The sequence below is a fragment of the Pezoporus occidentalis genome, unplaced genomic scaffold, assembly GCF_034315485.1.
Source record: "Pezoporus occidentalis ecotype Australia unplaced genomic scaffold, CSIRO_AGI_Poc_V1 ctg8, whole genome shotgun sequence".
Lineage (NCBI taxonomy): Eukaryota > Metazoa > Chordata > Aves > Psittaciformes > Psittacidae > Pezoporus > Pezoporus occidentalis.
In genome coordinates, this window is record NW_026916158.1 from 10,853,593 (window position 1) to 10,871,491 (window position 17,899).

The 17,899-nt window shown below is 35.6% G+C and overlaps 1 protein-coding gene across 16 annotated transcripts in view; it reads left to right on the forward strand.

Annotated features, from left to right (window-relative positions):
• NAALADL2 (N-acetylated alpha-linked acidic dipeptidase like 2) overlaps window positions 1-17,899 on the forward strand; it is a 489,547-nt gene that overhangs the window by 405,040 nt on the left and 66,608 nt on the right. For 14 of the 16 annotated variants that reach the window (XM_062603417.1, XM_062603427.1, XM_062603416.1 and 11 more), the window contains one exon: window positions 8,236-8,382. The exons of 1 other annotated variant lie outside the window; for it this stretch is intronic. In XM_062603417.1, the coding sequence (XP_062459401.1) occupies window positions 8,236-8,382 (147 nt within the window). The remainder of the gene's footprint in view (window positions 1-8,235; window positions 8,383-17,899) is intronic. One more of the 16 variants, XM_062603423.1, reaches the window with a different exon arrangement.

Below are 17,899 nucleotides of genomic sequence, written 5' to 3' on the forward strand. Positions count from 1 at the left end.
AGAGTGCCTTTAGGCATTTAAAATTATTTACAATCCTTAAATATTTGCATGGTGTATAAAATGCCAGCCATTTGAAAACAAGGTCTTGTCATCAAATCCTAATCCTCTTGCCTACTTAAGCAGTGTGGGATTTTTTTAACAGCAAATATTACTACAGCACAAAACGTTAAGGAAGTCATGCAGTTCTTATCAAGTCCCAATTTATCAGGGTTTTATACTAAAACTGATTAATTTGCATTTGGTTAAACCTTGGTTTCACAGTATTTCACTATGTATGTGACCATTAACCCTAACCAGTGTTCCGGCTACTGGATACCTGGAAGAAAAAGCTTAAATACTATTAAGTCCAGGAAAGTACTGCCTTCTCCATAATCAAAAAAAATTGTTTGACTGCGTCCTTTAATTACAAATGCAGCTATTTCATGGTCACAAATAGTTTACATTAAAAACTAGATTTAAAAATACAAGCTCTAAAGGAGAAAAATAACCACCCAGTTTTCAGTGTGTTGAGCTAGGTCTGGAGAAAAGTTCTGTCTGTTAATATAGCTTTTTTTTTGCTGGGTTGTTCATCTAATGTAATACAATCTTAAGCTGTTTTCTGAATTTTACCATAAATAAAATTAATGGCAAAATGTATAGGTAAATAAGTAGTACAGTAAATATTTTACCATAAATTACCATTGAATATTGAGGCTGAGCCTGTGATCATAGAAGTCGAATTTTTAAAGTTACTGTACCTGAGGTCCTTGAGAGCTTGCCTTTATCTGTGCTGAATCAAAAATATGGGGAAAGTTCTCATGCAATGCTTTTCTGGTTGATGAGTATAGGAGTCTGGGGTAAGTGGGGTATGATGGAGAAACTCAGCTGCCATAGCTGTGTTCTGTAATTTCTTTATTGCTTTTGTTAAACCATGTAACTCTCTAAATTTTTAAGTTACTAAGATATTTGGAACTTCTGATGACATTCCAGTTGCAGTCTTGCCACTTATATAATTTATGCTATGTAATTTTACCTCTTAAATATTTGATTGCTCTGAAATTCTCTTTATCAAATAGGAGCATACCTGCTTGATTTCTATCTCTCTTTAAAAAGCCATTAAAATTCCTAGGAGTTTGTACTGGATGTTGGCAAAAGTATATATGAGTTAATGAGGCTTATGACTTCAATTTATGTATAGGAAGGATAAATATAATTCAGTATCATATAAAAAGCATCAGGAATCAGAGAGGGACTGTCAATAGATAAAGTTAAATGTAGAAAAAGTCCAGTAAAGGAAATTAAATTCACACTATAATTTTTTACTACCTCCTTTTTGTATTTATTACCAGTTTGATGTAAAATTTGCATCTAAAATGTGATTCAGTCCTGTGAGGTCCCATTTATTATAAAGACCTGACACTGATGGTCATATTTTTTAAAAAATAAGACAATGATTTCAAAATATGCAAATTCTGTTTAACAGAACACAAAGACCTGAACAAGTAATATGGGTTCATGCTTGCTTCATGTTTTGTAGCTGTAAACTAAAGAAAAAAAAATACAAATCTGTTAAGTAGTACAACGTATGGCAATATATCTAAATATTTTGAACCAAGCATATGTATTCCCCCATGCTTTTTTTTATAACTGCTGGTATTATAGTTTTCCAGTTTAGTTAGGAAGCCACCGTTAAAGAGCCAAACTTAATTTAAACTTTTTTGAAAAGTAAAACTGGAGGTTTATATATGGCAGCTTATGCTCCATAGTTCACTGATTTTTCCTTGGTTTAGTGGAAATCTGAATGCAGTATCAGAACTTGGTCTTGGGTAATCTCTATTTGCTTTGACCTTTCATAAGCATTGTAGTTGTCACAGTTTTCAGTTTCCCTTATCCCCTTGGGTGAAAAATGTTCTCTCATGCAGGATACCTGTGTGCATTGTCAAAGAATAATTCTTTTAAAGCCATGTGGTTTATCTAAAAGGCAGTTTTTGCTAGTGAAAATACAATATTTAATATTTTCTTCCCACACAAGCTAAAAAACAGTTTACTCTTGGAATTTCCAGATGCAGTGCTTCTGTGTACCCAAAACCATCAGGTACATTGTGGGAGACTTTCTAAGGAGCTAATGGTGATCCCTGTCAGATGCAGTAGTCTGAGAATCACTTGCCCTATGATGGATGCTAAATATTTTGTCCCTGACATCTTTAAATAAACACTAGTTCTTGTGGGGGTTGTTTTTTCCTAGTGACAAGATGGTGTGTATGTGTCAGCACATTTTATTCACACTACCTCAGAAGATTTCTTAGTGTAGTCTTAATCATCTTTATCTTGCTCTGAACACTTGCAGGCATGGTCTAGAGAGTGATCATTCTTTTTCGTGTTCATACTTTGTTAAAAATGTTGATTAAAGTGTGTGAACAGGTAGAGTAAGTATCATCAGATGAAGCTGTTCAGTTTTGTTTCAATGTCTAATACAGTATCAAGAAGTCAAAGATCATGGGGAAACTGGGTTGTATGCACTTTTTGAACTTCACTATCATGGCTAAAAGATGTAATAGACATGCACAAGCACTGAAATGACAGCTTTTCACAGTATTACTGTCTGTAGTAGAATATTATGGTCTGCCTATACCATTTTTAATATTTTTATTATGTCTGTAAAATAGTGGAGGTAATCATAAGATTGCATTGTTTAAATAGGTACATTCATCACATTAGTTGTGTGTAACATTTAGGCTATTCTCTGTACATAGCATATTACTTACCAGCAGATTTTCTTTTCTTTTTCTTGTGCAGTGAAAGAATGAGTGGATATAATTTAAAATTATTTTTATGCACATACTTGAATCAGGAAAGTTTGATAAGGCTCGAAAGTTGGGAAATACTCAGTTTCTATTTGGTTGTTCTGTTCCATGACGTTAGGCAAGACTGAAATGTTAGGCACCTTGCTTATCTTTAGTTGATTTGAAAAGTACTTTGAGGTCTCTAGGGGAAAGTACTGTATTAATTATCCCTAATAATTTTATAAACATGTGTTTTGCATTAATAGCAATATATATGATCAGTCAGCAAAGACTGAGAGCAAAGGAGGATGTTTATATCCAAACCAGTTAATCAGATGTGAGAAAACAGAGTATGCTTGCCATAGAGTTGATAGAATTTCTTTTTTCAGTAGATTTTGGTAGTCAGGGCAAGCAAACAGCTAATAATATTTTTAAAGAGTTGTCAAACCTTCTTCCTCTAATGATTAGTTTCTCAGTGTAGCAGGGATTTATAGATGAGAGGAGGTATATACTTGTGAATCTTTTGCTATGCAGCTTCTCTGGCCCTTCCTACCTGTGATGATAATTTAGTGTAACACATTTGCAGTAATAAAGATGCTAATCTGTTGCTTTCTGCATTTTTACATGGCCTGTGATTAATTTAATATATTATGCTAGTGTTTTTTTATTATTTATTATTTTATTATTTAGATGGCTACCATGCTTTGGCTTCCTAAATGTGTTTTCCTTGCAACTGCTACTAATACAGGTGGTGATTCAACTCATGGAACAAAGTTTGATTATTCATGAAGAATAAGCTTCCTTGCTGTTATTCTGAAACTGGGTTCACTGCAAGAATAATTGGTCATTCTTCATTTGTCCTGTTGAAAAACTACTTAAATATTTTAATCCTTTCTCAGAAGCTGCCAAGGTTTTAGTTTCAGCTGGAGTCACATAAAAGAAGGAAGGTAGGCAGAGCTAACTGACAGGTACATGTCTCTGAATGTGTAACTGTCAGTAAAAAGTGAACCATAGAAATGGCCAAGATTTTTTTTTTCTTTTTTAATATAGGCTTTTATTTATACCAGGATCTTAACATTGCCACAAAAGGCACCTATGAATGCTTAGATCTAATTAGTGTTAGAATAAGGTCTGCAGTGAAGTACCACTTGATTGTACTTTATATGTGTCAGATCTGTTTTATAACATTAACCTAAATCAAATATATTTAATGGGCCATATGGTACTCTTAGTTTTCTCAAATTTGTAAAATAAACCTCTAACACGATGCCAAAACCAAAATGAACTCCAGAGAAATAAAATTATTCCATTATGAATAGCATGTGCATCCTTATACTGGCATGAACCACTCCTTGATTACTGTCTAACCCCATGGATTGATTTCCTTCCAGTCTGAGGGGAGGGCTTGATTGACACAGTGGAGATCAGCATGAGCAACTAAATGATTTGAACAGTGCTATTATGTGTGTTTTACTGTAAGACTAACTAGTTGAAGAAATGCAGTTTGCCTGTTCTACAACTGGGAGGTAGTTCCTACAAACCATATTGCTGATAATTTATTCTAGATGCATTTTTAATTTTGGTGGAGGGTTTTGTGGGTTTGTTTTTATTTTTCCTACATAAAAGCTAACATTTAAAGGATCATTAAGTAGGACCTGACTGCAACTGATGAAATAATGCATAACTTTTTTTCCAGACTGGGGAATTCACAAACTAGTTATTTTTGCTTATATGAAAGGAAAGATTCTGTGGATTCTTAGAATTAGAACTAATCAAATTGACACTGTTTCAGATTTACATGTGCAAAAATAGCAGACTAGTTGGGATAGGGGGGAAGGAAAGGGAAAGCAGAATCATAGAATCATAGAATAGTCAGGGTTGGAAAGGCCCTTAAGATCATCTAGTTCCAACCCCCCTGCCATGGGCAGGGACACCTCAATGCCAAAGCGATACACAGTTTCTATTACATGATGATTGACAAGTTATTTGGCGTTAAAGAACTTTAAAATGCTTTTAAATCCCATGTTTCTAGACATTGGCATTGTTGTAATCTTCTTTCCTACTCAGGTCAATTCTGTGACCCACGTCCCCTAGCAGTCTTTTACTAAGGAGTGACCTTCATTTCCTAGCAGCAGTGAAAGTTGAACAAAGCAGTTAAACTCTTAGGATGCTAGCCCTATGGAATTGAATATTGCTGTCATGAAAATATAAATCCTATACCGTGAAGGCTGGTGATGTAAAAGCCAAAAAATACGTATCTCGTTGTACTCTTAACCAAATCTGTAAACATAAGTAAACTTTCATAAGGAAAAATATTTCATTGTTGCTTACAGTAAGGAAAAAAGTAACATGGTTTTGAACAGTTAAAATGGAATGTAGTGTTTTCTGAGGGGTGGAATGCTGGCTAAAACCTTGGGTTTCTGGAAAAGGAAGGTGTCTCTTAGGTTCCTGCATGCTAACAGAAGTGGTGTCTGGTGTATATTATGAATTAACTGACTCCACCATCATTTTCTCAGAAACAATACAGAACAATATCAAAATAGTCTTAATTAGCTGTGTCCATGCAGTATCTATAACCTCAGTTGCTTTTATGTGAAATGTAATCTTCTTAGTAGATGACTTGATATTTAGCCAACCATTTGGGGGTATAGTGAGATGGCACTAATGGAAAATGTCTTAGAACTTCATTCTTACAGTTACACCAGTTGACTTCTCACATACCAGATTAAAAAATTCTGGCTTTTTTTTTTTTTTTTTTTGCTGTGGGAAGTGTTATTCATTGCATAAACCCTTGTTTTCCTTTTTGATTATCCTCTGTTACCCCCTCCCCAAATGGGAATTCTGGGTATAAATTCCAAGTCCACACTTGTACCTCCAGGCAGCAGCTTACAGTATTCCTTTTCCGAAAACCCCGCAATAAATTCTAGGTACAGATACATAGGAGATGATGAAAGGTTAGAGTGAAAGGTATAAAGATTTAGATTGACAAGGTAAAAAAGGTACATTCATTTTCCTGCTCAATTTCCTTACCTCTGTGAGGTATATGGTAAGATTTTGATGGTCCATGCCACACTTCAAGATATCCCTTCTGTTAATTACTTCTAAAAAATTAATTTTGGATAGTCACAATAGTTACGTAAGTTCTTAACCTTAGTAAATGCAAGTAGCATTAGCCTTGAAGAGTTTGTCTGCCATTGTGTTTGCTCAGAGCTAGGTTCAGGTCTTTTTAGAAAGAAAAGATCCTTCCAGCTTTCTTATGGATCATTGACTCTTCAGCCCTGTCTTTTCTGATACTGAATTGTTTTGCCCAACACTTTTATTGGTATTAATTTGGTCATTTAACTTTGCAATTTGTGACTTTGGTAGGTAACTGGTTTTTTGCTTATTTCAGAGATTTTCCTGTTGAAGCAAAAAGCTGTGTGTTGTGTCATTCAGTAAACTTTTAAACATTAAAGAAGGAACAGACTACTCATCATTTATGAAACCGGACCAGATGCATTGAGCAGTATGAAGAAGTTGCAATATAGTCTAATCTACACTGTAGCATAGTGCATGGCATGATACTTAAAACATAATTTCTGAAAGGAGCAATCAGTTAAGAATGGATCTTGTGTGCATATATATGCTTAAAATTATAGACATGCCTTTGTGTGTGCTTGTCTTGGGTTCAGCTGTAACAGTTAGTTTTCTCTTTCTAAGTAGCTGGTGCAGTGCTGTGTTTTGATCTTAGTCTGAGAACAGTGTGGTAACACGCTGATGTTTTAGTTGTTGCTCAGTAGTGCTTACCCCGGTGAAAGACTTTTCAGTCTCTCATGCTCTGCCAGTGAGTAGGAGCACAAGAAGCCAGGAGGAACCAGAGGCAGGACACCTGACCCAAACTAGCCAAAGGGATATTCCTACCACAGCACATCATGCCCAGTATATAAACTGGGGAGAGTTACCCAGAAGACCCAGACTTGTGCTCAGGTTGGGCTGGGTATCAATTGGTGGGTGGTGAGCAATTGTATTGTTCATTGCTTAAGTTTACTGGGGGGGGGGGGGGGGGGGTCCTTCCCTTTTTTAGGTTTATATTCTCCCCCCTTGTTATTTCCCTTACCATTATTATTATTGATGGTAGTAGTAGTAGTAGTAGTTATTTTTACTTATTGGACTGTTCTGATCTCAAGCCATGGAATTTACATTCTTCCAGTTCTCCTCCCCATCCCACTGGGAGTGGGATGGGGAGAAGGGAAGCAGTGAGCTAGCAGCTGTGTAGGTCTGAGTTACCAGCTGGGCTTAAACCACAGCACTGCTGTACAATGTTTTTGACTGAGAAAAACTGTAGAAGATAAAGTGTAGTTATTTAAAAATACCTTTTGAAATGAGTATATAGTTTGGGCTTCTTCTGTCATATACAGTGGATAATACGCAATTACATTCTTCATAGCACTGAAGTGAAACAGTGAAGCAAAAATTATGCTAATTTAAACATGGAAAAATACCAAGATTTGTCTTTTTTTAACTCTTATAACATTTTCCTGCCAAGCTCATGATCTTTAATATATAGAATCTGGTGCATTTTAGTTATTAAAGGAGAACTAATCTTATGCTGGTTTTGTAGCAAGCTAGTAATTACTTAGTAGGTAGGTCTGAGGAACTGAAGTTACACTATGTAAACTGTTAGCTAAAACAAAATAATCTCTAGTACTTCAACTTCCTAACATTCTTAAAAAAACCCTAAATTATTTGCTCTAATAGATACTGAAAGCTTTTATGCCTACTGCTTATGAAGTATTTAGTTACCTAATATATTTGGGAGCTACACGAGTATGTAGCACTCAGTCTTGGCCTTGTTTTCCAGTTTTCTTCTTATATGTTACCGTTTTGTTGCTAAGACTTCCCATAAAAAGCTTATTTGAAAGAAATACAAACATGTCACTGATTGGAATTGTTTAAAGCAATTTACACAGAAAAATTGCCAGCATTTCATACATTATCAGATATCCTGAATATGATAATCTCATTCATCTTTTTGCTGTTAGAGAGCATGCTATTAACTGAATACAGAATTAATTCCTTAATTAGCCATTAAAGACGTGGGAATATGCTTCCAAGAGGCACCATGATGACCTATGATCTGCTGCCCAGCATGGGACATTTCACAGCCTACCAAAGGCTTCTTCTCTTGCCACTCCTACTATTTCAATTAGAGATGACTTTCCTTGCCCTTTGAAAGACTCAGCCATGTTGCAGCACACTTCATTCTCTGCTATGTCTGATCCTACAATATATATCAGTAGAGGGTAAAAAGTTTGCAAACTCACTCACTAGTAAGTATGAACCAACTAATACCTGTTTGCACCACTGTAAGTTCCAGGCTGTTCTTAAAATGCTTCCATCCAAAGAATGCCGTGTAAATGAGATACTGATACAAGTGATTAAGAGCCTGGTTGCAAATATGTAACTAGAATTTTGATTTCTTTTTGTTTTTCAGAGCCAGAGCTTCAAGTGTGTGGAAAAGACTAGATGTCCAGGATCTAATGTGAGTTCTGTGCAGATACAGGGAGATTCAGATTATTTCATCAACCATCTCGGAGTACCTGTCACGCAGTTTTCTTATGAGGACATCAAGACGTCAGAGGTAGTTAGAAATAAAAATGGTCAAATTGAAGATACCAGAAAGAGATAGAATTAGGTTTTCTCAGGTTATATCCTTACATGAAAAGCATGTTGTAATGTAAAGTCATCTTCTCTAAGTGCATCTTCTTAGATCTTCAGCGGATTAACACTTCAGAGTGACTGATTTTATAGGGGTATGGCATTCAAGCAAACAGATGAATGTTTAGAACAAATGAAAAGAAAAAAGGGGGGAACACGACATTATATTAAAAATTGTAATATTACTGATAGTATTATAGGTTACATGTTATCTAACCCAACAGCTTTCAGTATAGGGAAACAAGTTTCGGTGTGTATTTTTTTTCCTGCACAGTATGATGCAACACCATTCAAAATTAACTTTGTTTTCATACTTGTGGGCAAAATATGACTCTAGTATATATGTTGGTTGTATAGATATGTATGCTTGATTGAAGTCTTCAAAACACCATGTTCTTTTTCAGTCCATTGTCTTCTGCAAGGTAAGTAGAAAGAAGAGATGTATTTCACTGTTTGGAGACCAGGTTGGAATTGGACACAGATAAACTGTTCAGAAAGCGTGTCTGTCCTCAGCCTTCACTACTGTAGGTTATATTTGCACCTGGAAAGCCAAACGTCCCCTCAGTTTGTCAGCTGAGGATGAGGAGGCCTGGCATTAGCTATTGGTCATGAGAAAAGGTTTCTTGCCAACGTAACAATGTAACAATGCAGTGACTTCATATTCCCCTCATTTCTCTTCTTGCGCTGTGCTTATCTACATATTAGCACATCTTTCCAATTTCAAGAGGAAAGCTGAAGATGCTTTGAACTGGAATGCTTCCTGGCACTGCCTGCTAACATGTTTCTACTAACAAGTGCAAACCTAAACAGAAATATGCCAGATCATTGTCATGTTGTTGTGTAACTTAAAATAGATTAAGTCAAGAATTTATATAAATAAGGAGACTTCTGTTTCTAAACAGAAATCACTTCACCTATTAGGCAAAATATTCTGTTTCAGATTTAAACACAAGGCAATTGCTGTAAGGATAATGTGAAGGCAAGAGGCAAAGAGTGCAATGTTTGTGATAGGCTTGTGGACCAGTGCAAATTTCTGTTGTCAGTTAGCAGCTCTTCTACATAATTTTAATTCCAGATCTGTGTATATAGGATCTATAACACATGAGAAAGGATCTGCAGACTTCAGTATATCAAAATAATAAGTATTTCCCAGCAACATTTATGCAACATTTATAGTACGAATACTGAAGGTTGCTTTGGCTATTTTCTATTCCAATCCTACCAAAGTTATTCTTAGCGTTCAGTTAACTTTGCAGATGTGCATTTTTGTCTCTCAGATACACTTGGTAAAGTAATTCGAATCATAAAACATTTTCATATTTGCTTAAAAATGGCACAGCAAATTTGATTCTCTGTGGAAAACTCAGCATTTGTCCTTCTTGCAAAATTCTTTCCTGGAAATAGACTTGAGATAAGTGTAATCTTCAGTCCTGAGGTTGATATACTACACCTCTCAAACCACAGGAGATCTTGACCCCATGAGTTTTGGTTTATGTGAGAAATAAACCTGCTTAGCAAAATACGTAAATTTCTGTTGGCAAGCGGTTGATTTTTTTATGCCTAAAAGTGAAGTCACACAGAATTACTAAATTTGGATTCTTGGCTATATTTTTGTTATTTATTAAAGCAGTTATTAACAGTCCCTTAAAACATAGGCTTATTGTTTCCCCTATATTCTGTCAGACAAGGAATCTGTTTATTTTCTACTGTTTATTGCAACTGTTCATTGGGGATTATGTTTATTGTATCAAATAGGGATAGTATTGTTATAAGGGAGACAAATTATTCTGGATTTACAACTGTACTAATAAATATTGTAGGAAATTCTCTTGTGCAGATCAGTGACTGCAAATAATATTCAAGTTGCAGGGAGGGGGATTGGTTTGTTTTCAAGCCATTCAGCTTTTTTAACTATGCCTCAGCTTTGTCAGCTTCATTGCGAAACATGGTTTGAGTTTGGGAAACCAGATTTCAGAAATGAGATGTTTTGATATGATTTTCTTGATAGACTATCATTTTGCCAGGTTGGTTTCTTCTACTGTCTCTTTCACTATTGTGACCTACTCGGGAAATTTTCTTTTGGAATATACATTAGTAGTTTATTTTATCCACCTGTCAGCATGCAGAGTCACAGAAAACTGATGCTATTCCACACTCAAAGTTTTAGAGTAGAAAAGCCAAAGACCTGTGTCTTGCAGTCTGCCTACAGAGCAACAGTTATAGGTCAGATTTAGAAATGCATTTCTTACACAGTCAGTGTAATGCCAATTTTCAGAGAGAAGGTTTTAAAAGCTTTTCATTGGCAGCAACCCAAGGAGTAAATAAGAGGGAATAAAAGTTGTAAGAGGAAACATTCAGACCAGAAGAGTAAGTAAAACTGTCTTGTTTGGAATTATCTAATACAGCAAACCACACAGCCTTAGGGAGGTTAAATCTGCATGGCAAATGCCTGTGGTCAGATCTGTGAGCTAGTAAAAGCACATTCTAAGTATTGAACCACTAGTATAAAAATGCACTGAGAGAAATGTAACTCATTTATTTACTAGCAGAAAATATGCAGCGTTTTAGTCTGCAAGTAAGAAGTAAACTTGGAAGAATTTCTCAAGTGGAAAAAAAAAGTAATATTAACTCAATTTCCAAGAATTCTCATACAGTTACTGAAGAAAGCCTTCCTCTCTTCCTAACCTCTGATGCACTGGCTTTACCTCCACATGAGGGTCACATTCTGATTTGTAATCTACTAGGAGAAAGGCTGATAAGATTTTCCTAATAGCACAGATTATCTTAACTTGAGGAGGTGTCATGCTGTTCAAGTTAATGATTAATTTACATCTAAGTGACCATATAAAGCCTCCAGAGAGAGATACAATGTTGATTTAAAACATAAGTTTCTCTAACAGTGAAAGCCCATTATTATAAGTCTATTAGTCCTCACCTCAGTGGAGAATAGTATTAGAAACATCTTCACTTAGCTTTACATCAACAAGAAAGAGCAGTATAAAGTAAAAGAGGTCCTTAGTCGCAGGCTTGTCTTTGTTGTTATAGTAACAAAGCTCTGTACTACTCTTTAAGTACTTCAGTAAGAGCTAGGTATCAATGGAATTACTCAGTTGTATGATCATTGGTACATCAGGATATGATCATTGGTACATCAGGAATGACAAATTGGAGCAAGTGAGTAAATTCAGATTTATTTTTTTTTCCACCTGTGGGCTATTTCTGTATCCTTGAAAATATAAGTTGTGTTTCTATGTCAGTGTATTTTCAAACTGAAAAATGTTACAACAGGTATAATACATAAATATCTCTGTAATGATATAAACTATGTGCATATAATGGACAAAACTGTGATTTTGGATACATCACTGTTCATTGCGATTCTGCTTAGTGTCTTAAATTCTTCACCTGTGGCGTTTTTATATTTTAAACAGCATGATTAAAGCTCAGCTCTTGGTTACTTGGTTGTAAATTAAGAGTATCTGAAAGCATTGGATGCGGTGGTGTGTGATCTGAAGAGCATGCATGCATTTTATATTTTAATTCTTCATTGTTCTTCTTTCTGAATGAATGCATTGATTGTGTGCCTGTGTAACAAAAATACTGCTATATCACTTTTTTCTTACCTTACACATTTTTTTCATCCTCCTCTGTTGCTTTTTAACATCTTTTTTAAATTCTCACATTAATGGAAATTCTAATAATAATTGGTTTATTTCAGATGCGTGACTGATAACTGTTTTATTCCATATGAACTAACAGTCGCTGTAGACCCAAGTCTGCTCTTGTGAATGATGTCTACGAAATACAAGTGTTAAAAATAATTGAAACTTAATCTTTACAGAAATAAAAGGCTCATTATTCAAATCTGTGGCTGTGATAAAAGTGGCTTAAGTCACAGACTTAACAGAACTCTTAATTGTTAAGCAAGTTGTTTTGTGAGGATAGAATGATTTATTTCAGAAAGTGGATATAATCAGTGTGGTTTAAAGGCAATGGGTGGAAAACCTATGGAGGAAGAGAACTTGTGGCTTACATTCCTAAGATCATTTCTGTGTAATCAGAGTTACTTGAAACTTGAAACTTCTTCACTAAAGAGAAAAGAACCAGTCCCATTGTTGCAAGTTAATTCAGTTTGATTATGTCTGTCTTAGCACAGTTTATAGCATAGTTGCTGAAGTACTGGAACATAACTAAAGCACAGAAGCAGAGAAATAGCCCTGCTTTGGGTACAAGACAAAATATAATCTGAGTTTGCCATGATTTCAGCTAGAGATATGATTGTTTCTTCAGCACTGTAAACCAAATATTAAAGTGTTCAGCATTTTGAAGCTGTTTCAATCACTTGCATACTGAAGTTGGTAGAGGAGCATTTTGAGCATTTTCAAGATGGAAAATATTCATTTCTATGTCATTGCAGTCAACAGTTTCATGAGGAATATAATTTTTACATTATAGCTAGATGATTACCTATGTTGTCTGCATGTTACTTACCTTTCTCAGTGCATACTAGTACATAATTGAATCCTATCATCCTGTCTGATAACACAGAATCTTAAATCCTGTCTGTGATAACGTGGTAGGTTACATCAGTGTTAGCATTATCATTTTGCTTTGAGAAAAAAAAAGTTACTGAACATTGTTATTAAAAAAAAAAAAAAAATCCCACCAAAAAAAAAAAAACAACAAAAAAAAACACACAAACAATAGCCAAAAAAAAAAAAAAAAACCAAAAAAAACACCACAAACCAAACGCCTTTTTTGTTATTTATTGATGGACACATACTTAGCATGAAATATTTTATGCAGGGCTTATAGAACATTTATTTTTACACCTAGGCCATAAAAGTTGTTTTCCGTATCTTCACTCAGACTTAAGCACTGGCAAGAAGTATAAAAATTACCTGTCACATTATTCACAGGCTAGACCAAGATAGTGTAATACCATGGACCACTAAGCTAATTTAGAAGAAAAATGAAAAGAGGTTTCTTTATAGAAGGCATTTGTATGTAATATATGTAGAAGAGTTTAGAATTTTGACAGTTGGAGATTGTGTCCTCTTTAGAGAGAATGCCTAATGATTTTTATTTCTGTTGAAATATGCATAACTTTTGAAGGTAACTTTCAACTTTCATTAGAGCCCTTAAAAGTGATTTTTTTGCCCACACTTGTGTAAAAACGAAGCCGCTAAATCTTGACTCTGCAATGAATGTGGCCCCTCAGGTGTTTTTTTTTACCATCTGTCTCTTGCTTCCTCCCTTCCCTCCTGTCCTGCTCTCTTTATTTCCTTTTTTACCACTCTTTAGGGAAACTTTCTGCAGTTTCTTGATTTTAGTATTTACATGCTTAGGCTCACACATCATGAGTTTCTTTCAAAAGGAATCAAAAGTTTTCCATGTTTTCTTTGTTATGAGAAAAGAAGCAGAGGAGCTGTCCTTGATGGAGAGAACTTAGGGCCTAGTTTACCTAAAAAAACCTCCCATGCTGCATGCTTTTTTTTTCTGTCTTTCATGTGCTTATGTTCTTGTAGAGGAAGGGCTTAGGCAGTATGGATTGCTCTTCAGTGCATCTGCCTTGTGTCTTTTCAAAAGTGAATGTGAAACTGGTGTTTATACCAATTTTTGTCTGAGTGCAAACAGTACTAAATGTCCCTAAATTGTGGGGTTCGGTTGTCAGTGGTTAGGAGCACCATTGTAATCCTGTGTTATGGGGACCTTCAGCTGCTGTTTTATTTCTTGGGGGATTCCAGGTAAAGTTTTGAACTGATCATACAAATTCACAGAAATCAGATGACAAGGAAGTTCAGGATGTTGGCTGTGTGTAAAGGGTTAATCATGTTCTGTGCAGTCAGCCAGAATGGCCATGCCTGGGATCTTACCATGAACATCTTTGTCCCACTGATGACTGGGACAGTCTGTTTCCCATCAGTACTGATTCACTGATACAGTGAGTGGGTTCCAGTTACGACCTTGACATGATGTTTGTATTGTTCAATTTTAGTTCAGTGAAATTGTCTAAGTAATTAACCTCTGTGAGAAGTTTAACTTAATTAAGTGGTACTTGAAGGAAGCATTTGGAGTATTTTTATTTTCAAATTTGCAACTACTGTATCAGTCATAGCAGCATAGTGCAGTTGATGGCTACTGGCTATATTACCACAGGAATAGCTATGTTCATTACCGTGATAACCTCCAGCACACTGTTACTTAGATTTCTCAGAACAAACAATGAAAATAAATTTAATTTCTGCCTGCTGGTGAGCTATTACCATTTCTCTGGCTGCCAGAACTTATTTAAATCTGCCATTGCTTTGAAAGAACAGTTCTCTGTCTCTGTATTGTAGATAAAGAATGGACTGTATATGTCAACAAACCCCAAAACAACCAGTAAACAATTTGCAAACTCAAGGACAGATAATCCCCAGCAACAGGTACAACCTCTGTCTTCTAGTTATGTCTGAGCTGCAGCTTGCCTAGGAATGTAACATGGACTGTAATATCAAGCAGCTGAATGTATTTGGAACAAATCCTGATAACTGTCACTGTAAATTTATAACCAATGTTCTCATGCATTCTCTCTTGGCAAAATTCGTGTCAAGGATTATTTATAAAGATATATACATATGTAATCACACTTTATATGCATTTGTTTATATAAAAGTATAAAATCTGTGGAAGGCAGAAAAGTCTGGGGTATAGTTTTGTCAGTAAATTCTGTGTAAAACAAGAAAATTAATTCCATGAACACAACCTTGTACCTCTGTGAGTGTATATCTAAAGCAAACATGAGTTGTCTAATCAATGATACCCTTTACTGAGCCATTTTTTTATCACTAATTTAGTTCACTAGTCAGTTACAGTGCTTAAGATCAGTCATTTATGTTCTGAAGTTTCACATCTCTATATTCCTAATGCAGTTATCAAAACATTTTTGCATCACATAATTAATCTCAGTTACTCCACATCCAGATTATTTTCTCCTTTACTTCTGGTATGTCCTCCAGTCCCTTTCCTGGCAGGAAAGATTGACTGCTTAGATAATCTAGAGATGACTAGGCTCTTCTGGTAAATTTTATGATGTTTTTCTTCTGTTATAACATCCTCCTGGGTTAAGTGTCACCTAGTACCAATTAATTTATCAGATCAAGCTACACTTATCAGGAATTTCAGTTAGAAGCATCATGACATCATTTTCTTTGAAGGATCAGGGCAGACCATATATGAAGACATGGTGTACTTACTTCAAGTCTTAGTTGCTGAAAACAAATCTTCCAGGGCTATGGCAGATGCATGAATGTCCTTAGAAGAGAATTAGCACCAACTGTTTGATCCTGATATTCGAGGGAGATTCCTACCCTAAATAGAAACTGTATTTCCCCTTCTGTATCTAGATTAATGAATGTTTCCATAACAGCAATGTGTTGCTGTGATGATCTGCAATTTGGTAGCTTTTCCATCTGAAAATATGGATCTGCATTGCTCCCTTCTTTCCGTGTTTTACTGTTCCTTTCTTCCCAGTGTGTGTTCATTTTTTAAGGAAATACACATCTGGTAGCTGCCAGTGGGGAATTGCAGGAGATGTTTCATGCATGTATGAAAGAGTCAAAGTACTACTGTGCTTAAAATAATAGAGACACCGAAAATTCTTTGCAAAGAATCAAATGTGTATCAGCCTCAGAATGGCAAGTTGTTTGGGAACCCATGATTTCCTTTTTCTGAACTGTCTCTAGAGAGTTTGCTGCTCCTGCATTTGCTGCTGGCAGGTTTTATGAACTTCGTAGTAGAACATTATGGTCAACAAGGTGTAGCAATGGGAGTTAGTTATATCAAGATGAAGAGAGGTTTCATTTTTGTTCATGGACAAATGATGAGCTGCCAGGGTGTAAGAAAATATGGTTCAAACTGTCCCCAGTAGGTTGTCTTGGACTGCTTTTGAAGACAGGTCCAAACTATGGCTGCTTGTGTGTCTTCCCTTTCTCACTCGTGGGCTATACTGCCTTTATAATAGCTATGCTTTTGTTTATTCATACTACATTTCTTCTGACCAACATGTTCTCTTTTCTGTCTTTAGCATAAATTAGTGCTTTCTAATTTCTCAGTACATTTAGAGGTTACTCAGTGTAGTACTCATCAGTAATACATTAATACATTAGTCCATCTGTTTGCTTGGATGCTAATTTAGTTGTATTTGATAGTGAGAGCATGCTGAAATTGTTAAGGTTAGTGAGTCAGTGTTTTACAAGACAAAATACGCTTGATGTTCAGTTTATTGCTTGAGTTTTTTTATTGAATAATATGAATATTTAGCTACTTAATTTCATGGAAGAGCATTTCTGTTACTCGCCAGTGTTAGTCAAACTGATGATGTTCTCATCAGTTGGATGCGTTACTTTGTTCCAAAAGCACCTGTTTGGTCTCACAAATCCCAGTGCTTCGATGTCCCAAACAATCCACTGTGCATCCAGAAGGGGAATATTCTTTACATACAGTAACAAAAATGCACAGCTTCTTTAGCACTCACACAGCATGGATACGTGTTGCTATAACCTGTCCTTACAGATTCTCTCATAGACTCTTAATTTTCATGGAACTGGCTGAAGGTTGTTGAAAGTCAGTGGAAGAAAAATAGGTTAGAAGTTAACAGGGTCAGTGGGATGTGGGAAAACATACGAGACATTTGCTTAGACACCAATTACTGCTTCTGTTTGATAGCCTGCTGAAGCATCTAGTTACTGAAACATGTATTATCTAAGGGTACAAGACACTGAATTATCTGTCCTCCCTGGAGAAGTAAATGGCATGCTGCATTCAAGACAGCATTTTAGCGTTGTTATTCTGAGTGGCTAAATTCAACAGACCAACTAAAAATCTTCTGGCAGAGTGTCTGGAATAAGTATCAGAACTTGTTTTGTGTCAGCAGATACTAGTAGTGGAACTCGGCTTTGTGCTTTAGTATGTCAGGAAAAGTAATCAAGGTCACTGGACTATCACCTGTGATTTCAGTCAATGATACCTCCTCTCAAAATTTGCAGTGTTTGATGTATCTTATCATGGCCATTAAATAGCTGTTTAATAAGGCTTTCAATAGATAAATACTGTCTTGGAAGACGTTGTTAGCAAAAGCCGATTCTGATTCTTGCTGTAAAACACTGAGGTTCCCACCTACACAATATTTGTCCAGTTTTCTTCATTCAGTATAATACCTTATACAGTGTTTTAAAGCACTAAAAATAAAAACTAGAAGTTGGAAGCATCAAATCAGGAAATAAAACCAGCATGCTTTATAATATTTGTGATTATGAAAGACATTGTCACTGGAATTCTGTTCCATGTGACAGTCACTATCACTGTTCTATGATTCTATGAATTTATGGCTTATAGCAGGACATTGTTAGGATGATCTTACTGGCACTGCATGTTTTCCATGTAACTGGAATGCTCAC